Source organism: Callionymus lyra, chromosome 6, assembly GCF_982586985.1.
Source record: "Callionymus lyra chromosome 6, fCalLyr1.hap1.1, whole genome shotgun sequence".
Lineage (NCBI taxonomy): Eukaryota > Metazoa > Chordata > Actinopteri > Syngnathiformes > Callionymidae > Callionymus > Callionymus lyra.
Genome location: NC_141823.1, coordinates 7628010 through 7651187, shown reverse-complemented (window position 1 = coordinate 7651187; position 23178 = coordinate 7628010). Strand labels below are relative to the sequence as shown.

General features: G+C 37.5%; 1 protein-coding gene across 1 annotated transcript in view; it reads left to right on the top strand.

Annotated features, from left to right (window-relative positions):
• The window catches only part of tln2a (talin 2a), a 101800-nt gene that overhangs the window by 56862 nt on the left and 21760 nt on the right, over nt 1-23178 (top strand). The window contains exons 14-39 of the mRNA XM_087793377.1: nt 486-666; nt 752-865; nt 933-1041; nt 2588-2796; nt 5411-5509; nt 6486-6653; nt 6795-6929; nt 7747-7906; nt 9924-10090; nt 13669-13797; nt 14171-14284; nt 14958-15071; nt 15268-15402; nt 15490-15618; nt 16361-16463; nt 17673-17881; nt 19345-19464; nt 19537-19734; nt 19805-19944; nt 20781-20874; nt 20959-21048; nt 21107-21229; nt 21302-21445; nt 21688-21849; nt 22566-22706; nt 22776-22957. Of these exons, the coding sequence (XP_087649503.1) occupies nt 486-666; nt 752-865; nt 933-1041; nt 2588-2796; nt 5411-5509; nt 6486-6653; nt 6795-6929; nt 7747-7906; nt 9924-10090; nt 13669-13797; nt 14171-14284; nt 14958-15071; nt 15268-15402; nt 15490-15618; nt 16361-16463; nt 17673-17881; nt 19345-19464; nt 19537-19734; nt 19805-19944; nt 20781-20874; nt 20959-21048; nt 21107-21229; nt 21302-21445; nt 21688-21849; nt 22566-22706; nt 22776-22957 (3669 nt within the window). The remainder of the gene's footprint in view (nt 1-485; nt 667-751; nt 866-932; nt 1042-2587; nt 2797-5410; nt 5510-6485; nt 6654-6794; nt 6930-7746; nt 7907-9923; nt 10091-13668; nt 13798-14170; nt 14285-14957; nt 15072-15267; nt 15403-15489; nt 15619-16360; nt 16464-17672; nt 17882-19344; nt 19465-19536; nt 19735-19804; nt 19945-20780; nt 20875-20958; nt 21049-21106; nt 21230-21301; nt 21446-21687; nt 21850-22565; nt 22707-22775; nt 22958-23178) is intronic.

The following is a 23178-nucleotide window of genomic DNA, read 5'->3' as shown; positions in this document are numbered from 1 at the left end:
AAAAGACAAAATGCATAAATACAATCTTGTGTAAATAATACAAATTACATCCTTGTGCAAATAGTACAAAACAACCAAAATACAATATTGTGCATCTGTTTTCTCTCGTCTCTAATCATCTAGTCTTTAATTCTTGCTGGATCTTCCGATCCTTCATACTTTATTGCTTTAGTTTTTACCCCACACTTCATGTTCATTTGATATTGCTACCTGTCTTACTTGCTCTTCTCCATCCAGCTTCTTTATAATTATTGTTTACTGTACATCATATTTATACTATGATCGTATTAACACGTGTGTTATGTCAATGTCAAGTTGACCCCGAGGCCCCCAAAAAATGTGTTTGAGGTATCCCTTGTGGTGGGTCAAGGTGACACAATTTTAGTCCTAGTTATAATTCTAGGACTAAACTTCCCTCTCCAGAGTGGGAGCAGTGGCCTATACGATTATCTTTAAGCGGTTCTGGTCTTTTTCTATCCCCGCAGATCCACCATCCTGCAGCAGCAGTTCAACCGTGTGGGTCGGGTGGAGCACGGATCAGTGGCGCTGCCAGGTGTAATCCGATCCGGTTCCATTGGCGCAGAGTCTCTCAGCATGGGCTCCATGCCGTCCCCGCAGCAGCAGATCACGATGGGCCAGATGCACCGCGGACACATGCCGCCGCTGGTAAGACGTGGGCTTTGAATATCAGTCGCACAGTGATGATGTCTTCTTAGTTGACTGAACATGTTTCTGTTGGGATGATGCCCAGAGTTCGGCCCAGCAGGCTCTGATGGGAACCATCAACACCAGCATGCAGGCCGTGCAGAAGGCTCAGATCGACCTGGGAGAGGTGGACAACCTCCCTCCTCTGGGGCAGGACATGGTTGGTCCAAAAACCTCCACATTTTGGTGTTTCGAGCTCTTGAGCAATAACTTGTTGTCGTACTCAGGCGTCCAAGGTTTGGATCCAGAACAAGATGGATGAATCCAAACATGAGATTCACTCGCAGGTGGACGCCATCACGGCAGGAACCGCGTCTGTCGTCAACCTCACCGCTGGTCAGTAAACGTTTAACACTATTGAATAACACTCTTCTTTCTATTGTCAAACTATTCTTTTCATTCCTCCTGTTCACTTTCTGTTATCTGTATTTTACGTTTTCTTTACTTTTCTAACTGCTCTTCTTTCAAAAAGAAAATCATTTCTTTGATTCTTCTTCTACTTATTTACTTCAAATCATCTATTTTTTCCTATTTTACTTCCCAGTTTTTCCTCTCAATCTGTTTTCAGCTTTCACCCTTTATTTCCTCTATTAATCCATTTATTTACGTTCTTCCTCTTCTTTCTTTTTTATCCCCTTTCTTTTCTCTTCTGATTTCTCTTCTGCTTCGATTTTCTTTCCCTTTTCTTTCTCTACCTTTTACTGCCACCTTTTCTCATCGTCTTCCACATTTGTATTCTGCTTCATATTCTGTCTCCTCCTCGTCTTATACTCTTTCACTTATTGTCCTTCTTCATCCAACCTTCTCTTCTTTATCTTCTGCTCCTGTCTCTTCCTTTCCTTTTCCTCTTACATTGTATCCTCTTCATTCTGCCCCACCTTTCTCTTGTTCTTCACCTACTTTTCCCCTTCCTTTCCCTTTTTCCCCAGGTTCATCCTCCTCTTCTTTACCTTCATTTTCCGCTTCTGCTTGTTCTTCCTGTGTGCTTTACCTTTTCCTCCTTTTTTTCCTCTACCTTTTCATCTTTTTGCTTCTTCTTTTTCGTATTTTTCTCCATCTTTATCCTCTTCCCCTCATGTTTGATCCTTCACTTACCTGTCCTCTTCCTCTTTTTTTATTCTCTGCTTTTCCTTTCTCTGCCACTTCCTAATTCTTTGTTTTGCTTTTCATGATACTTCTTCTTCTACTACCTTCTCTTCCCTCTTTAATTTCTTCCTCCTTTTTTGACTTTTTTTATTCACATTGTTTTTGTGAGGAATTGGGAGAAGAGGAGGAGGAAAAAAAACGATGTATGGTATAACTTGTTATTATCCAAGATGCGTTTCCATCATAGCGATGAGTCGCGTCTATACGTTCCGCAAATTTACTGCCTGTTATACTTGTCGTCCTGCTGTTACTTTAAGAATTCCCATCCAAAAACCGGATGCAAAGTTCCCGGCTTGCGTTTTCTTGTAAACCCTAAGAGAGTTTGTAGGAGTGTGCCACAGTTTTACGAGTCAATTAAGGTCTGCTGTTTTCTGCTCAATAAAAATAATCAGCCCAATTAGTGAGTTTAAAACGGAACCTCTTCCTGAGTCTGTAGTTCATCAGCAGAATTCTGGATGAAGTTTAGTTTTCGAGAGAGTTTGGGCAAGTAGAGTTCGATGCTGGCTGTTATTATGAGCAAGTTAAATGAAGCTCATCAATCAGCCAGTTGTGTTTTCTCTCCGTTTATCTTTTGTAAGGCTGATAACGGCACGTCGCCAATTTCCCCTGAGCCCACTGCCCGCGTGCTGATATTGACTGTGTAGAGACTTTATTATTCTCAAGAGTTTTTTTTTTCATTCTCCTACTTTTACTGATAACATTTAGTCTAACCTGCTCGGCTTTAATATCCTCCCAGGTGACCCCACGGACACGGACTACACGGCCGTCGGTTGCGCCATCACCACCATCTCCTCCAACCTGACGGAGATGTCCAAGGGTGTGAAGCTGCTCGCCGCGCTGATGGAGGACGAGGTGGGAGGAGGCACCGACCTGATGAAGGCCGCCCGGACTCTAGCGGGCGCCGTGTCCGACATGCTGAAGGCCGTGGAACCAGCGTCCGGAGAGGTGAGCGTGACATTTAAGAACAAAGTGAATTTAAAATTCCAAACTATCGTTTTCTAAAATATCACATTAATTTGGATGCATTTCAGTGCCTTCAGGGTGTAAAGTGGTTGAATTCAACATTTCTCTTTTTCAATAAATTTCCTTTTTTAAGCATGTTATTTTAAATAATTGAATAATATATTTATAATATTTTCAACACATTTCTTTTACACATATTTTTATTATTATTTTTTTATTTATTATTATTCAAAAAAGCCAAAAATACAATTTCTGAATTCAATATTTTTTAAATTCGTAGCCTTTTCAATTCAATATAAACATGTCGGTATAACAGTGTCAGACGACACCAAAAGAGTACCAAGCTATTTTCAACTACTACAACTTTCAGCCAATCATGGGCCACTATTATACCAATTTTATTACAGTGAATTTAAAGGGCTAACACTTAAAAATTCAATTTAGAAAAGTATTAGAATTAGAATATCAAATTTCCAATTTTTCAAGTCATTTAAAAAAAAAAAAAAAAAAATTGTATTCAACATTTCAGTATAAAATAATTAATTAAATTAGAAAAATGCCTATAAACCACAAGTTTTAACATTTGAAGGCTAAATTGAACTATTCAATATTCTGACGTCATATTTACATAGATTGAGATCAGAACTGTTTCCCATCAGCTTTTTATCGTCTCCATCTCTGACCTTTATCTATGATTCATTTGTCATCTGTGAATTTAGTGTCGATCCTCTCTATCTGTTCATCTTCTCACCATCGTCTTTCTGTTTCCTTCTTTTGTAATCTGTCCATCTTTCTGTCACCCATCTGCCTTCTTTCCTACTGACGGTATCTGTTTATCTTTTTTCTTTGATTACTTCTCCCTCTTTTTGAAACCTCTCCATCGTCCATCTTCTTTCTCTTTCTGTTAACCATCTGCCATTCATCACTAGTTAATTTTTTAGCTGTCTTATTTGTCAGCAGGCTCAGAATTTGTCATCTATTCTTGGTCGTTGTCTCCCGCCTTATCTTTCATCTCTATCAGTCGTTTCTTTCTTCATCTATCAGTCTGTGATCTGCCCTCTTTTGTTTTTCCATCTTTTGCTCTCCTTCCTCCCTCTGGCTGTTAAATGTCTGATATTGATTATCCATGTGTGTCATCTCATGTGTTCCTCTATCCATCATCTCTGTTCTCTTTTCATCGATATGTCGATCTATCAATACAGCCACCTCTCTATCTGATAGACCCATCTACATGTCAATACATCCGTTAATGTTCTTTTATCCATCCATCTTTTCTTCACCTCATTTCCTTCCATTTTGCACCATCTACACTTCAATCTATCCATTGTAAGTAAGCAAGTAAGTCATTTGTATTTATATAGCACTTTTCCAGACCAGGGTCACAAAGCGCTTAAACAATCAAAAAAATATTCAATAAAATATATACTTTAAAGGTCAAGATAAGACTGAGAAAAACACAGGAGTTCCAGAAAATCAAGGAAAAGCCTGCACAAATAAAAATGTCTTAACATGTTTCTTAAAGGAGTCGGAAGGTATTGTCTCTCAGTCATCTGTTTTTCTACTTTAATCACCAGCTTCTCATCATTAGTCATTAACTTCTGTTGTCCATAACATAGAAGTACATCAGTCCCGTCAAAATATTGAACGGTTGAATTTAACACTTAAATTATGATTTATATATATATATATATATATATATATATATAGATGTATTTGTTTCTTTAATTGTATCTTAATAATTGAATTCAATACTTTCTATAATGAAATTAATTAAAAGATGAACATTTTAAAAATGTGGTTGAATATTTTTTTTAATTGAATTAAAATATTATTAAACAAGTTTAAAGATGTGTTTATTGATTTTGAAAATATTCAATTTTTTTTAAATGCAATTATTTAAAAAACGAAATCAACCTTTCAATATAGAAAATATTTTATCAAAATAGTAAAAGAAAACCTTAACAATTGAAAGCTTAAAAACGGTATTCAAACAATAAAAAATCAATTCAAAGTTTCAAAATTTGAAATGTTAAATTCAACCATTCAATACTCTGATAGCACTTGAACTACAACATCCATGTATTTTCGCTTTTACATTTTACAAAACAGCATTTCTGGTGCTCGCGTGGAATTCATATGTTCATGTTTGCAAAGTCAGTTGAAGTGTCAAAGTGATCGCTGGTTTTCACCAAGCAAAGACATCAACGCGACAAGCTTCTGAACTTTATTCGTGTGACGTCTCTTTATGAGCGACTGAAGCGCTCAATGCGAGAGGTTTAAGTTTGTGTTTAAATCAATTAGCTGGAGAAACTTAATGACTGATGGTGCAGTTGTGTGTCGAGCTGCAGCTGATAATCTTCTCCATTTGTAACACACACAATACACAGTTATGGATGCGGTTGGCTGCGTAAACACCAGGATCATTAGTCAAAGAGACGCGGGCGGTCTTTGTTCTCTTAATTGTTTCTTTGTGCAGGAGAATTATAGATGACTCTGTTGTGCAGATTGTTTCAGGAGGCAACTCATTAACACGCTGCTTACTTACAGAGTAGCTACACTTTTTAAATGTTTAAATATATATTCTTGTGTTTAACAGCCCAGGCAGACGGTGCTGACTGCAGCAGGCAGCATCGGCCAGGCCAGTGGAGACCTCCTGCGCCAGATTGGAGAGAATGAGACGGACGAGAGGTTCCAGGTGAGATTTATGTTTATTTTTTCCTCTGTGGCTTGAAACTATCCCCTTGGCACATATCAAAATAATGAACCTTATTAGGTGCACCACAGTTCTAGATACATTTATATTTGGTTTATAGTTGGTTAAAGAACACGGCAAAGTACATTAATGTGATTTATTTTTATCTTTTAATACATTTTTTGTGAATAATAAAACATAATTATAATATTTATTGTTATCCACATTTCTATTTTTTCTTAGAAAAAAATAAATAAATGGGCACTATAGGTGGTTAAGCATGACACAGAACAGTAAATCATTTCCCAAAACACAATTTCTGGAGGGAATAAATAAATAAGATAACCTAAGATGAATAAAATGCTCCACTTAATAGAGGTCAAAATGTGTGTATACATTTATGTGTAATCATTTTTTCTCATCAAAACATTTTATTTCATTTTTTGTTTATTGTGATTTGATTTATTTGTATATATTTATTTAATTCAACTTGTAAGTATCGTTCATTTTAGATATTAATATTTTCAAAACTTTTTTTTTTGAAGCATGCATATTTTCGTTCTTGTTATTATTTGTTTATATTTCTCTTTAAAAATGTTTTTATATAATTGCCAAAATTTCCATTTCATTTACACTCTTCTCATCCAATATTTCCTTTGAGTTTTAAAATGCATTTTAAAACAATCCCCAGTCCTCAAGTGGACCAAAGGAAAAACTTTTTTTCAATTTTCTACGCTCAAAGCAAAGTAGACCAACGTTCATGCTGATATCATGACCTGTAAAGATACCAGAATCCATCTCTGGCTCAATTTACTAAAGATTTTGCAACAGAAATTGTGTTTTTCAACTGTTGAAACAGGAGAGCCAAGTATATCAATTTTAAAGTCATAAATGGAGAATGCATGAAGTTTTTCTGTGAGGCTATGGTTTGGCTAATGAGGCAGATTATTTGACTTTCATGCTCCGATGATCTTCCCAGGATGTGCTGATGAACTTGGCCAAAGCTGTGGCCAATGCCGCCGCCATGATGGTGCTCAAGGCTAAAAATGTGGCTCAGGTTGCTGAAGACGCGGTTCTTCAAAACAGAGTTATTGCCGCTGCGACCCAGTGCGCCCTGTCCACCTCCCAGCTCGTGGCCTGTGCCAAGGTATGAAGGATTCTCCCAGAGCTCGCTCTGCTCTGAACTTCACAGTTGCCACTTTAAACATCCCTGGCTCTGTTGGAGATGATGGTGGGAGAAAGTGCTTCATTTTTCTAATTTTCTCTCTTTCCTTTCCCGTGTTTGAAGGTTGTGAGTCCCACCATCAGCTCCCCAGTGTGTCAGGAGCAGCTGATCGAAGCTGGTAAACTGGTGGATCGCTCTGTGGAGAGCTGCGTCCAGGCCTGTCTGTCTGCTACAGAGGACGGAGATCTACTGAAACAGGTAGAATTGATTGCGTGAGAATATTTTTTTCTTATGCCCAAAAATCTAGGCTTTAATTGCTAATATTACTGTTGCATATTTCCACAATGTTGAATTAAAAACATAAATAATCAGTGTATTTATTTATTTTCTTATTTGATATGATTGAGAACTTCAAATATTTGGGCGATTAATATCTTCAGCAATTTTATTAATTTTTTGATACCTATTTTGTATTTTATTCTATTAATAAAATATATTTTTGAATAATTAAAATAAAATATTTTGAAATAATCAGTATTTGTAAAAACGAAATTATTACTCAGCATCACATAAATGCCAGATTAAAATAGGCCATTCTCATCTACCTAATATAATTATATGTAAAAATAAAAAATTGCATATCCTTTTTTTTGTTTGTTTTTATTTGTCTTAAATGTATGTATTTAATCAATTAAAATTCAATTTGTTAGCATTGTTTTATTAAGGTACATTTTACAGTTTTTAACAATTCTTTAGATTAATTAATATTGACATCCTTGTCCATTTATTTTTTGTATTTCCCCATTTATTTTTTATTAACATTTTTGTCGCTGGAACTTTAATTGTTACCACATTATTTATTTTGAATTATTAAACAGATTTTAAAACGATCCCCAGTCACTGCTCGGCGAGCGAACCAATGGGAAAATGCATGATCCCCCCCACCTGCTCTAAGAAGTGTTTTTGCCTAGTAAGCAATGTAGTTAATGAGTTTAGTGTGCGCCTCTCTGTGTGAGGAGAGGTAGATTAAAAGAAGCTTAAGAAAACCACTGATGTGCTTCGTCCTGCTCTCAAGGTGAGCGCTGCAGCCGGCGTGGTCAGTCAGGCTCTGGGGGATCTGCTGCAACATGTCCGTCAGTACACGTCCAGAGGAGAGCCCATTGGCCGCTACGACCAGGCCACCGACACCATCATGACCGTGACGGAGAGCATCTTCAGCTCCATGGGTGATGCAGGTGAGCTGAGATGAAATCTCAAGTGTGGTCATGTTTGGAGAGATGATTGTCTTTTTCATGTTTACTGTGTTATCAGCTTAACTACATAACATAATTTATTGATAACCAATTATCTGTTGCTGTGTTGCTTGGGTTGGAGTGAGCCATTGCAACAATAGCTCACCTCATTCATCGCAGGGATCTTGTGGCTCTAATCTAGAACTGGTTAGAGTGCGGTTGAGGGCCTCATACTGAATGTATGTGGCCCTTGTGAGATCAAAGTAAAAGTATAAAACTGATAATGTAGAAATGTTTGTGATAACTTACTTAGCTTATTTTATTTTCAAGTAAATCTTTTTTACTTTTCCCCAAAAAAATCTATTAAGAGAATCTTTTTTACATATTATTTCCCATCTAATCCAGGGTCTTCATTTTCTATACTATATAATGCAGTTGCTTTTTGACTTTAATAGGTGCGTAAAAAAATATTGATACACTTGAATTTTGTGATATTTTCTTCATGATACTGTATTGATATACAACAACACATATACCTTTTTTATTTCATTTTATTTTTTCGAAACATTTTAGTTAGAAATTAGATATTTCATATTTTATGTGAACAAAAAGTGTGTTTAAAGTAAAATATTTCGTTTTTTTTACATGTTAAAATTAGTTTTTGTCCATTTTTGTGTTGCAATTTAACTTCCAGCCGCTATGGCAGCAGTCCTTCGCAGCTAAAGAAACGATCCTGGGTGATCCTGGCCATGACTGAGGATGAGAGGATACAGTCGACTCCATCAGCAGAATTTAAAATTTGAAAACAAATGAAAGCAGTTTTTTTTTTGTTTTTTTTTAGAATCCCTTATTAGTCCCGCGAGGGGAAATTCAACCATACACACATACTGATGGGAGTAGGCATGCACACTTGTGCCAAGTTACGACTTCATCAAGAGTCATGTGGTCTGTAAATTCTGCAACACCAGAGTCAAGTACTTGACAATACTACAAATATATACTTGTTACTACTGTATCACAATATATGGTATCATTGTCCTTGTAAAATGATGTATATTGTGATATGTATTTTGGCAATTCTTGCCAGTATACAGCCCTGGTATATATTATATATTACATTTTTTGGCTTTTTAGCAACATTGACTCGAGCCTTTCCCTCGTATTGTTACTGCTGTGTTGACATCTTTTGTGGTGTGAGCGGGACAGCTGTGTAGAGGACATCAGCGTCCGGCTGTCTCTCCACCTTGATTGATGGACGTTGCTGTCAAGATGACTGTTTACTCTGCTGAGGCTTGCAGACCTGCTGTCAGATGAAGGTTATCACCCCTGAACTGTTCTGTCAGGATCTGTCGCTTGTCTGAGGCGGTTGGAAGACCAGGAATGAAATCTGCCGCGAGCTGGCACTTAATTTCAGTTTGGAGATTTTCGCATTTGTGTGCTGCCAGAAAGCTGCAGTGATGAGCCAGATCTGTGGCGCAAACCTTCATGTCAATCAGTATCTAGTCCTCCTCTGACGCATTCTGATGTTGATTTCTGAGTAATGTTGGCTTCGAGTCCAGCTGGAGACAACAGCATAATTATTTCATAGTTTTTATGTTCTCCACTGCTAATATTTTCTTGTTTTCTTCTGTTTGTAAAGAGTTGAAATAAGAAGTAAAAGATGTGGATGTAATCGGGAAGTGTTTGGTTTATTTCTTCTATCTCATCTTGTCCTTAACATTGGTTTACAGTAAATCTGTGAATTTAATACAATCCTACATAGTTTTTGTTTTGTATGCATCACACACAATCGTACAATTTTAAAATGATCAAACAAGCTTTTTTTAGATGAAGAGTAAGTTAAGGTTGACATGGGAGAAAATACTTTACAAATACAAATACATGAACAGAGGGTCCATTTATTTTAAAGTTTAAAGAAGATTTCTTTGATGTGTTTAATAAGGAAAGAAGTATAAAAAGGAGGCCTGTCCTTTGTGTCAGTTAAAGTGATCATCGTCTCACCGGTGTGTTTCCTCCACAGGTGAAATGGTCCGTCAGGCTCGGGTCTTGGCTCAGGCCACCTCTGACCTCGTGAACGCCATGAGGTCTGACGCTGAAGCTGAGGTGGACGTGGACAACTCCAAGAAGCTGCTGGCGGCTGCCAAGTTGCTGGCCGATGCCACCGCCAGGATGGTGGAGGCAGCAAAGGTCGGCAAATGTCAGCTCTCATGAAGCCAAATATTAACAGTTTAGCTGCTTTTGAAGGGCATCTATTACGCTTTTCTGTGTTTTCGATGAAGGTTAATCTTAACATGTTTTATAATGTGAAGAACGATGTTGATGAGGATCAATTTAATGTTAAAATGAATTTCAGATCTGCTTTTTTAGTTTTTTCTAATTTAATAGTTTACGGGCAACTGTCTTCTCTGAAGCCTTGTCTGTTGAGTACACTCTTGTCATCTGGTCAGGTTCATAAAGTTGGATGATGGCAAGTGTTCAGTGTGTACTCTGGATGCTGTTCATTTAAATTTGATATAAAATATGCCAAAGAAAGTAAGATGGCATCTAATGGATCAACTGTGAAGAAAGACGTGATGAGGTGAACTGAAAAATAAAGATTCAGACTCATGTATGGAGAATATTTATGGGAAAAATCAAGTATAGCAGATAGAAATTGGGTCTTGTGTATTGTGTCAATTATGAGAATACAGCGTTTGTCCTTTTTTTTTTTTTTTTTAAGTTCAAATTATATTTCTTTACTGCAGCCATATGTGCTGCAGCTACAGCCTTCCATGTTCTCTCTGTTCTTGATACATGAGCCCAGGTTTCTATCATAAATAAATGAAAATGAGCCAGTTGCATCTAAGTTACTACATATCTAGAGGTCCGTCCTTGTAACAGAATACAAATAACAATAAACACATTTTTAACGTTAATAACAGTTGCCTCAGTCTACATCAATAAAACGGCTGCAAAGAAAAAACATTTTCTCTGCATCACATTTTGCAGTGCAGACCGGATTGATTTTGGCATTTTCTTCAAGGACCGATCTTAAAAAATAAATGGAAAAAATAAATCGTATAGAGTTTGTGTTTCACTAATTTCTCTAGTTTACTTTTTTTTTTAATGTAAACTAATATAGACTCAACGGGTTTTTGAGAGTCACAGGTTAATTTTACTTCCTTCAAAACCCCTTTTAGGAAGTAATAACCAATTATGCAGAGATTATATAAATATTATTTTCTTTCTGTGCGACCTGGTAACAAATGACTCACTGGCCGGTACCCGTACCCGGACCAGGGACCTCTGTCTCAAGGCTCTGAAAGTTACAAGACATCACGCCAAGTTCCCTTTTGTAAGTTGAAATTGAAAACATGATTAAAAAGAGCAATGAAATCACCCTCGCCGACCGCCGTAGGGTCTGTTTAACCTCGTCGCTGAAGCCCGGTCTCCTCCGTCCAGAACGATTAATCTCCCACCTCCGCACATCAGTCTCATTATCTGCTCGTTGAGTCGTGTGAATATCGTGGTGAAGTTTAGACGTTGGACCCTCCAGCTGGTTCGTCTGATGCCAGATTTATCACCAGACACAGCTGCATGTTTCTGCGTGTCAGCGGAGGCTGAGACCTGACCCTGCTGTTGCCGTGGTAACTGATGAATTGAGCAGTTTAGTTGAGCAATGCTTTGAAGTGGATTGTGTTGCTTCGTTCAGTGCGTTTCTTCTTCCTCTGTGTATCTCTAGAAAGCAGCTGCCGCTTTTCTGCACTTGTGTGATGAATTAAAGCAGGTGATATCTTCTGATGGCTCCCGCTGGAATTAAGCACTTTTCACAATCATGGCTCTTCTCTTTGAGTGTTATCAGTTGTTTTGACCAGGGAAGGCGGCACTCGTCTCGAGCTCCAGAACTCCTGCAAGATTTGCAATTAGCTGAAAGCACAAAGACATTTGTTTCTGTTGGCGTGTGTAAGAATAAACTTGATGACTTTTAATTTCACCCCGCACTCCTGCTCGCCTGCAGTTGAATAATGCTGCTGCTATTTTGGACACAAAGCATTTGGACTTCACATAGTTGCTGTAGTTTTAATCCTGACTCAATTTAGGCTACCATCCAACGCTTCACTGTTGCAATGTTCTTACCGAAACTTTTAATACTTAAATTATGTTATAGGTGGTCAAGTTTGATTTTCACGACGGTAGAATTGTTAAGAATTGCTGAAGTGAAACAGTGCTGTTAAATATCAGTAAAGTATTGTTTTTTTGTTTTTTTTTCTTTCTATTTCTTTGATATTTAAGCATATCAATGTTTTCAATAGTATTAATGTGGCTCTATTTTGTATTCATTTGAAGTTTTCCATTACTGGTTTAACATAAAAAATAATATTTACGGGCATGTTTCCTTCTCCTTTTTTTTTTTATCTTTGTTTCGCTTTTTGTCCTTTTTGTCAGATTTTCTCATCCATCAAAATATTTGTGAAAGGTTATTGACATTTATTTTTTAAAGGTATGAATAAAATAAGACTATACAATAAAATAACTATTGAGCAGATTGGTTAAATGGTATAATTATACTAAATGCTTTAAGTATTTGATCTCTTTAAAAAAAAAAAAAATGTTTTCCCCAAATCTTTCCTATCATATTAAATCTCCCTTTTTTTTGCTACATGGCCCCCCACAACTGGAATATATCATGGCTCATAAGGAATTTCAGCTTGTACTGCAACACCACTCTGGGCTCGTCTCAATCCCTCTCATTGAACTCATCAGTACAGTTGCATGTGTTTAGCATGCTTACCATCAAATGGGATGCTCATGCACTCTTCTAATGCTCAGGTTTTCTTTTTTGAGCATTGTTGCGTTTGTTTTGACTTATCGATGTGGAGAGCAAGTGTAGCTCCTCACATGCCTACGCAGTTGAATCCAAACACAGACTAGAAGAACTTAAAGCTTCTGTAATGACAGTTATGAGTGCAAAGCTCCAAGACTCATCTTAGGGATTTATCATAGATGGCATAAATCTTTGAGCAGCAACAGTAATTTCAAATGCTGTCGGCAGTAATACCAAAGTTACCACCCATATAGCTTATTTAACACTCTTGAGGAACATGCGTGGAAAAAACGGGACTCAAATGAAGATTTATTTCACATAAGAAAAGCTTCATGTCCTCAGAGATGACTTTTTTTTCTCCTGTAGAAGTAAAGGTGTGTAGGCTGATTATTTCAGTAGGTGTGATCTGAGGTGTTAGTCATTCTGATCATCAACTGCGAGAAGATCGGTTTTGCTTTCCTGGCTATTATTAGTGAATGCTTGGATGTTTCTGATGAGTTAAACCCCATTAACTCTGTTGACCTGTATTATGCATTATGTTTACCTTATATTAACGTGTTACTGAAATATGATTATTAATTGTAAATGTGTACGTTGTTGGTTGTTTTGTCTTCTTTACAAAAAAAATCGATATATTTGTATGTTGTTGTTTTTTTAATCAATTTTTACCCATTGTTCTTATTTTAATGCATTTTTACTGTATTTTTTATACATTTATAATTTTCTTGTTTGTTTTTTTTAAATGCATTTTTTATTGTATTTTATTCTTCGTTTTACACATTGTGTTTATTTGATGCATGATGGGAGATTGGCATTATAAATCACTGAACAGTATTTAGCTCCAGGTTCTTCTGGTCCCTCCAAATCTTGAAACTCTAAGTAGATTAATAGAAATGAAAATGTAATGGCTCTGTTTAAACGCGGGTCAGAATGTTCTGAACTTATGTTGATTTCCTCTCAGGGTGCTGCAGCATATCCAGAGAACGAGGACCAGCAGCAGAGACTCCGTGAAGCTGCAGAAGGACTGCGAGTGGCCACGAACGCCGCTGCAACGAATGCCATCAAGAAAAAACTGATCAACCGACTTGAGGTCAGCAACAACGCACTCGCTATAGACCGTGCAAGAAACACTCATAGACACTTTGACTTAGTTAAAATGTCAATTCATGAGGTTTGATCTGCTCGGAATTTTCGCCCCATTTCTAAATGTCAGCGCGTCTTAAGTTTTGGCATCTTCAGTGAGCATCGTTTGGAAGCGGATCTGCAAGTTTCGACTTCACTGGCAGCTTATTTTCCAGCAAATGTCAAGTTGTGCAAGTAAATGAGAATCTGACAGAGCTTCTCTTTTTCGCTTCACCTTTTTATGGAGGAACGTCTATGTCCTTGCTTCAAGGACCACCTGAGGAACCTGATGATCAAGATAAAGCATTAGTTGACAAGTCCTGTTTGTGGTTATTTTCCAGAATGCTGCTAAACAAGGGGCGGCTGCAGCCACGCAGACCATCGCGGCTGCTCAAAATGCTGCTGCGTCAAACAAGAACACTGCTGCTCACCAACAGCTGGTCCAGAGCTGCAAGGTTTGTGCCTTGTCTGTTAAATCGCCGTGTTCTTTTGCACATTTAAGAAAGATCTGATTCAGAATGTGTAAAGTGTAGTATTAGTATGGGGGTTTATCAGTGTCATCAGAATACAGAATGGTAAAATTTAACATTTAAAATGTTGAAACTTTATTAAAAGTCTTGTTTAAGCATTGAATTATATTTTACATAATTGAATTCAATAATTTGTATTTTTAAAGTTGTAATTTCTTTTGTGTTTTACAGTATATAATAAATACAAATCAAACTTGTTTTTATGCACATATACAATACATTCATATTATAATTCAAATAATTAAAAAAAAATACTAAATAGATTTTTTTCTTTCTAGCCTTTAATTTCAATAGAAAAAGGTTGGCTTTTTACCATTTGATTTGGAATATCAATTTGATCTGTAAAAAAAATCTTCAGATAAAGAAAATTAACTATTTTTAAATTCAACAAAAAAGCAATCTTTTAATGTTCAGATTATTTGATAAATATATTTATTAACTAAACCCTAATTGATCCTTTGGATTATCAAACTTATTGGAATAGATGTTAAAATGTAATGCTTAAAAACCAAAAACATTTAAACCAACTTTTCAATATTCTGAAATACACTGTTGATGAGCCTAAAAATGTTAATCAAGATTATGTTTGGGGCTTCAGGCTGTAGCGGACCACATCCCTCAGCTGGTCCAGGGCGTTCGAGGCAGTCAGGCCAAACCTGAAGACCTCAGTGCTCAGCTGGCTCTGATCATCGCCAGTCAGAACTTCCTCCAGGTATTTCTCCTCTTTTCAGTTTTTAACGATGATTTAGATAGTTCTCTTTTGTTTTGAATTGAAACCAGGCCGAAGTGAATATAATTAGTCCATCCCCTGTGCTTGTTCCAAATTGACTTGTAACCTATTTTCGTTTATCTCGATTTAATGAAGGTTTTGTGTAAGATGGTTTAATCAATTTTCCCCTGATCTCTAGCCGGGCAGTAAGATGGTGACCTCCGCCAAGTCATCTGTTCCCACGGTGACGGATCAGGCCGCGGCAATGCAACTGGGTCAGTGTGCCAAAAACCTGGCCACCTGCCTGGCCGAGCTGCGGACGGCTGCACAAAAGGTATTAGACTTATGAGTCGCCAACAGAACCGGCAAACACTGGAGGGGGTGTCAGCTCTCAGAGTCGATGATCGTGATGAATTTCCAGGCTCACGAGGCGTGCGGTCCCATGGAGATCGACTCTGCACTCACCGCTGTAGAGACCCTGAGGAGTGAACTTCAGGACGCCAGGATGACGGCTGCTCACGGCCAGCTGAAGCCTCTGCCTGGAGAAACGGTAAAAGATTATAGCAGATTGAATAAAAATAAATGCCAATAGTTTCTTTATATGCTTTATAATATGGAAGTATATCTGTGACACCAGAATATTGAATGGGTGAATTTAATATTTTAAATGTTGGAACTTTGAAGTTTTTTTCTGAAATGTTGTTTTTGATTTTTTCATTAATTATTTTTTCCATAAAAAAAATGATTATTTATATATTGAAAGAAGAATTCGTTTTTTAATCATTGAACTAAAGAATTGGAATATTTTCAAACAGATTTAAAAAAAAAAATCATATTCTATTTTCAATAATTCACAAATAAATGTTCAAATTATCATATTTTTACATTTGTAGTCTTTTAAATTCATTATTAAAATGATGATATGCGTGGCAATCACATGACTGAAGTTTAATGTACTCTTAGTACTCTTTTGGTATTGTCTATTATATGAACATTTTATATTGAAACTAAAAGTATGTATTGAAAAAAATTTTAAGCATTTTTTTAAATAGTTATTTGAATTTGAATAAACCATTTTATTTTGAAAATATTTAAATGTAATAAATCAAATAATTTAACCTTTCAATATACAAATATTGTAATCACTTATATTATCACTAATATTTAAAGTTTCAACATTTAAGATGTTAAATTCAACCACTGAATATACTGATTGTCCTGATATACTTCCGTATACAAGTCTTTAAAGAAGGATCAATAACAGGGGGTCAAATTTTCTTTTCACTCTCTAGTTGGAAAAATGTGCTCAGGATCTGGGCAGCACCTCCAAATCAGTGGGGTCCTCGATGGCACAGCTGCTCACATGTGCCGCTCAAGGGAATGAACACTACACAGGTCAGAACTTTTGCTACTTGTTTTTAGAAAAATGTAAAAAAAGAAAGTAAAACCTTCAGTGATGACCATCGGGGATGAGTCGGGGGTTGTTATTTGTCAGGTGTTTGAATTTGTTGTGGTAGTAATGTTTAAAATGTTGAAAATTGAATTTTTGTATTGACTTTTTTAAAAGAAAAATAATTTCTATATTGGAAGGTTTCATTCCAAAAAGTGTAATTTTGCAATTAATATTCGTATAATAGTACCAACATTTTTATATTGAATTTAAAAGGCCATGAATGAAAACGTGTTGAATTTGCCAAGAATGTGGACACTATTGAATTATATTCTACAAAGAATATTTCAATGCTTAACTTTTGTGTCATCTCAGGGTCAAGGTGACCCAAAAAATGGTTTGTGTTGGTCAAGGTGGATGACTTTCATTGCTTCGAGAAAAATGGATGCATATCATTCAATATTTTGATGGGTCTGAATCTACCTGGTGCTTGGTTTTTTTCAATATTTTATTCTGTATGGACACCACAAAAAAATCCTATGTTGTGTTTACAACACTGGCAATAAAAGTTTCTCATTCTGATTCAAATAAATTCTTCCATACACAACTCCTGAAGACTCAAAAATACTTAACTGATCCAGTGACAGATCAAAATCAGTCGCATCAGGGTTTCCACAGCAAGTGAGCAATACTCGCTCATTCACGCCTGTGAACCTTCAAATCCCTTAACCTCATTGGTTGAAAATTCTTCTTCAAAAACTGTATCTTTCACCATCTATCCAAGCATCTCTACATGTTCCTTCTATGATCCCTTCCAATGACACCTCAGAATCATAAACTCTTAAACTCTTCTCGTCATTACAGTCCTGTTTCACTTAAGATCTTCATCTGTAAATGCACAAATTAAACAGAAAAACAAATCTGTTTTTAGACTGCGTCTGACCTCATTTCTCATTTTCCCTTATTAAAATAACCTCAGTGGGAGCTGGTGGCGTGTATTTGATTATTGTGTTTCAAGATAAAATATGGCTCCTTCTGTGGTTTCCTCCTTCAAGGCAACAACTAAATTACATTTTGCTTTCCTCTCTCGCTCAAACTCATTTGTTTGGCCGGAGGAATTGTTTATTGTTTCAACGACTCTGTGCTGAACAAGTGGGCAGTTTAATTTGAAATGGACAAACGATGCAGTTGTATTGTAATGATTTGTTTTGCAGGAATAGCAGCGAGAGAAACTGCACAGGCTCTGAAAACGCTCGCCCAGGCAGCTCGCGGTGTCGCCGCCTCCACCACTGACCCCAGCTCCGCCGCCGCCATGTTGGACTCGGCCAGTGACGTTATGGAAGGGTCGGCTCTGCTCATCCATGAGGCCAAAGAGGCGCTGATTTCTTCTGGAGACGCTGAGAGTCAGCAGAGGTTGGCACAGGTGAGGAACAAACCACTAGTATTTTCTAGAAGTTTATATAATGTTGTTATGCTCGGCCGGGATGACATAAAAACTGATCTAGTTACAGCGGAACATCTGTCTTGTTTATCTGGAGACTTTATCGTTGAGTCTGTGGCATATTTCACGGGAGGAGTTGCTTGAATCATTAATAGTGTTTCGTCATGTTGTCTTTACTGATCTACACACAGCAGTTTTACAACACTACAAAATTAAAATACAAGTTATTGTAACTTAATTACATGATAAATAGTTTTAAAATGTTTTTGGATTTGTTAAAAAAAATTATATTCTTGTGTTTTATCTCCATGTTTTTTGTCCTGATCAACTGAAACAAATAATCATTTTAATAATATTTTATTTATACACAGACAGGAGTTGCTTTAAATAAAAGCAGATATAAAACAAAAGATAATTTAAAAATGATGCACTAAATTAAGAATAGCACAACGTGATTAAAAAAAAAGCGATAAATTCTATTAGTTAATAAAAAAGCACATTAAATGAATGCAATAAAATAGAATAAAAGGACAATTAATACACAGTTTGTAAAAGTGTTTTTACAGGGAATTAAAGAAGACATAGAAAAACATGTTTTTCCCTGAAATAAAATCTCTTCGATGTCGCACGTTTACATTGAAAGGTGTGAAATAGTGATGCTTGTCACATGTGTTAGAAACTGGATCACATAACAGCTGCGTCAGAAATGGAGCGATCCTGCCTATTTTATAAGAATTTAATCTCTTTTCAAATGATTGTGAGATGATACGATTAAAAGCTGAGAGGAAAAAAATATATAATACAAATTAAGTAATTTTTTTTTTATTTATAAATAAATTATATAATGACATATAGTTTGAGATTATAATTCCAATAATTCAAAAATATTTTTGCTAAATTCAGTATTTTATACTCCATAGCCTTTAAATTTGATATAAATACATGTATGTTGGTAAAGTTGTGCCAACAACGCTATGAATCTGTTTTTACTGATGACAGAAGAAAGTAAGAATTAAATGCAGTTACATTGCAGTTATATTAACGCTACAGCATATGTATTTATGGAATGCATTCAACTTGACCCTTCGGTCACTTTGACCCTTGGATAACAAAAAGTGTAGAAAATGAATCTAGGCTGAATTAAAATCTATCAACTCCATTTTCTTTTCTTGTTTTCTAATAACTTTTCTAATAAAGCATTTGTTTCACCTCTAGTGACAAATAGCTTGAATGTGGTAACATTTAATTATATTTTATGTCTATATTATTATATTATGTCTTACATATTCTTCGTGTCGTCTGCACTTTTACAAATAGAATATTTATATAATATCTGACCATTACTGTTTTTGCTTCCATCACCACTATCTCTACTGCTGTATCTTCTGAGATGAATGTGTTTTTGCATTCACACTTCTGACTGGGCCTTTAACCTGCGTACGTAGGTGGCCAAGGCAGTGTCTCACTCCCTCAACAACTGTGTCAACTGCCTGCCAGGTCAGAAAGATGTTGACTTGGCTCTGAAGAGCATCGGAGAGGCCAGCAAGAAACTCCTGATCGAAACTGTGAGACCTTTAATTTTTGCCACCATCTACACCTGCACACATGTTTGTATCCCTAAGACTGTCTCTGCTCAGATCCCGCTGGCTTCCAAGTCGTTCCAGGAGGCCCAGAGCGAGCTAAACCAGACGGCCGCAGACCTAAACCAGTCGGCTGGCGACGTGGTGCACGCCTCCAGGGGCTCCAGCAGCCAGCTGGCCGTGGCTTCTGGGAAGTTTAGCGAGGACTTTGACGAGTTCCTGGACGCTGGGATCGAGATGGCAGGACACACGCAGGTCTGACATGCAGGCTGGGATCAGTGGAGAAGAATATTGATTGTGTTCATCACCGTTCTGGTCGTTGTAGGAGAAGGACGACCAGGTCCAAGTGATCGGTAACCTGAAGAACATCTCCATGGCTTCTAGTAAGCTGCTTCTGGCTGCCAAGAGTCTCTCTGTGGATCCTGCTGCAGCCAACGCCAAGAACCTTCTCGCTGCAGCTGCAAGGTTTGATTTGATTTACTCCTGCACTCTGATCTCTGGAGTAAGAGTTGACACCCTTAGTGCCTGCACGTCCTTTATGTTTTTTAGTGTGAAGCGATGAAAACATTTAAATCCGATTGATAATATTAAATACCATTAATCTATTGAACTAATGTAATTTAATTCAGCATTAAAAAACGTATGCTAATTTCAGAAAGAAAGCAATTTATGTGTCCACTTAATGCGTTTTAAAAGACATTTATGTTAACAAAATATATTTGTCCACATTATTGTGCTGCTGTTACTTCCCTATTTATTTCCAAAAGAAGTACCAACTGCTTCTAAATTACTACACATTGCCACTCTAAATATGTTTTAAATGGTTCTTTCTTCAAGTATCTCGAAATGCTTAAATTTAAAATATGTATTTTTGAAGTATTGGAATTAGAATACCAAACTCAAAATTAATTTTGAAATATTAAAATATTTTAATTACATTTTTTTTTGTGTCGCTGTTAATAAGCCACTTCATTATTTAAAATATACTAGAAGCAAGAGCACTTTCCAATGGTACCAACTATACTGGTGGTCTGTGCTCTACTTGATGCCCAGCCCACTGTAGCGGGCCTTAGTACAGATCTACTGCTGCTCTCTAACGCATCATAATCTTTGCCTCAATGAGTCCTTCATGCTGTTAATGCTTTAATTTTTAATCAGATTAATCATGGCGACGGATTAGCCATGATTATAGTAATTTCTAACAGCCTTTGATGGTAATTTTTTTGTTCTGAAAAGCAGCAGCATGCATACCATAGTGTGGAGGATCCCTTGATTTATTCTCTTTCGCGTCTGTGTTTCAGAGCGGTGACTGACAGCATCAACCAGCTCATCACTTTGTGTACACAACAGGCTCCGGGCCAGAAGGAGTGTGACAACGCTCTGCGGGAGCTGGAGGTAAGAAGAGGAAGCAAACAAGACTGAAAGCAGTCTTTTCCTCTGCGGCTAAAGAAAAACCTGAAAGTAAATATGACTTCTCAGGCTGTGAGAGGAATGCTGGACAATCCGAATGAACCCGTGAGCGACCTCTCCTACTTCGACTGCATCGAGAGTGTGATGGAAAACTCCAAGGTGAGACTCGCTCTGCTGTGACTCACGGGGGGTCATTAAATGCATCCTCTCGATCCAGGTCCTAGGAGAGTCCATGGCGGGGATTTCTCAGAACTGCAAGACCGGCGACGTGCCCTCATTCGGGGACTGTGTGGGATCAGCCTCCAAAGCTCTGTGCGGCCTCACTGAAGCTGCCGGGCAGGTACGTCTGCTCCACAAGCTTCTCCTCTGATGATCGTTAGATTTATTCTCAGACGTTGTGTTGTTTTCTCAGGCGTCCTACTTGGTGGGTGTGTCTGATCCAAACAGTCAGGCTGGACAACAGGGCTTGGTGGATCCCATCCAGTTTGCAAAGGCAAACCAGGCCATCCAGATGGCCTGTCAGAACTTGGTGGATCCAGACAGCAGCCCTTCACAGGTACTGGCCCCAGTGTTGGAACAATGTAACTGCAATGTCATGGAATCTCAGGTGCAGTTAGAACATATGTTCAACTTCATATGGCTAAAGAAATGATCATCACATCCAATGTTAGAATGTATCTAGTTGAGATTGTACAGAAAACTTTCCTTCACAAGAAACGCTAATATTGCCTATGAGGAACCCAATGTTTGTCCACAAAATCTTCAACCCAAATGTTTGTAAAACAATCTTTTCTTCAGGTGCTTTCAGCAGCTACCATTGTTGCTAAACACACGTCGGCTCTCTGCAACGCCTGTCGTCTGGCCTCCTCTAAAACGGCAGATCCAGTCGCCAAGAGACACTTTGTCCAGTCAGCCAAGGAGGTGGCCAACAGCACCGCCAATCTGGTCAAAACCATCAAGGTAGGACTTGACCCCGATTCAGAAGTTTGTATGTAATCCATTACTTTAGTTAAGTTTAGTTCACCTCATTACTGCTCGAAATGTTTACTTCTCAATCCCAATCTTTGCTGGAGTAAACCCATGTTTCTTTCATGTGGGGATAGTTGGAGGTTCTTTAAGTGAGGGTTCTGGATCTGAAAGAGTCAACATAGAGTTAAGTCCAACACTAGCCAAGGCATGAATGTCTGCTTATGAGCTACTAGCAGTGGATTTAGAAACTGTTCATCACCGTGAAAACGTAGTAGTTAGAATCGTCAAGACTGTCATTAACCATCCTGTTTCTTGGGCGATTCTTAAACGGACTAAAAGCACGGAACTAAGGATCTTAGTTTTTATAGTCGTAGACCAGATTAGCCTGCTGATCAGTGTGTTTACATATGTTTAAGTTAAGAAGTAGATCAAGATTTTATTTTAATATAAATAGTTGAAATGCTTCACCTCAATTTGCTTCTTTGAGTTTGTAACGTCTTATGACATTAAACTGTTAAAACACATTAAAAGCACACAGTAATGTTGATTAACCTTTATAGTTGAAATGTATCTGTTATAGACTGGAAATAAGTACATGGTTTTCTCATGCCCTTGTCATTTTGGTAATACAGAGATGTTAAGAAAAGTTCCTATCGCAGCAGTCACTCTTTCTTGTCCTTCACACGTCACTTGTTTGTGCAACACAGGCTCTGGATGGGGATTTCTCTGATGAGAACAGGAACAAGTGTCGTGTCGCCACCGCTCCGCTGATCAAAGCTGTGGAAAACCTCAACACGTTCGCCTCCAACCCCCAATTTGCCAGCGTTCCCGCTCGAATCAGCAGGGAGGTCTGTTGACAAATGGATGTTTGTTTTGTCCAAGGTCGTTTTTTAAAATGCTTTTCTGATTCGCCATAGGGTTCGGCTGCCCAGGAGCCGATCCTGCAGTCGGCCCGCTCCATGCTCGACAGCTCCACCTGTCTGCTGCAGACTGCACGATCGCTGGTCATCAACCCGAAAGACCCGCCCACCTGGTCGGTGCTGGCCGGGCATTCCCGCACCGTCTCCGACTCTATCAAGAGCTTAATCACTGCCATCAGGTGAGTAGTCAAGACAAGAGTCATCCAATACATTTGACTGTGGAATACTCTTATATCAGTGCCATGAGAATAATTGAATTTAATTAATAATTGAAGGGAAAAAGAGAAATTCAAAATTATTTGTTTTTTTTTACACATAGTTTTACATTTTATTTCTGATAATTCAAATATATATTTTCATTTGTAGCCTTTTAAATTCAATGTAAAAATGTTGGCACAAT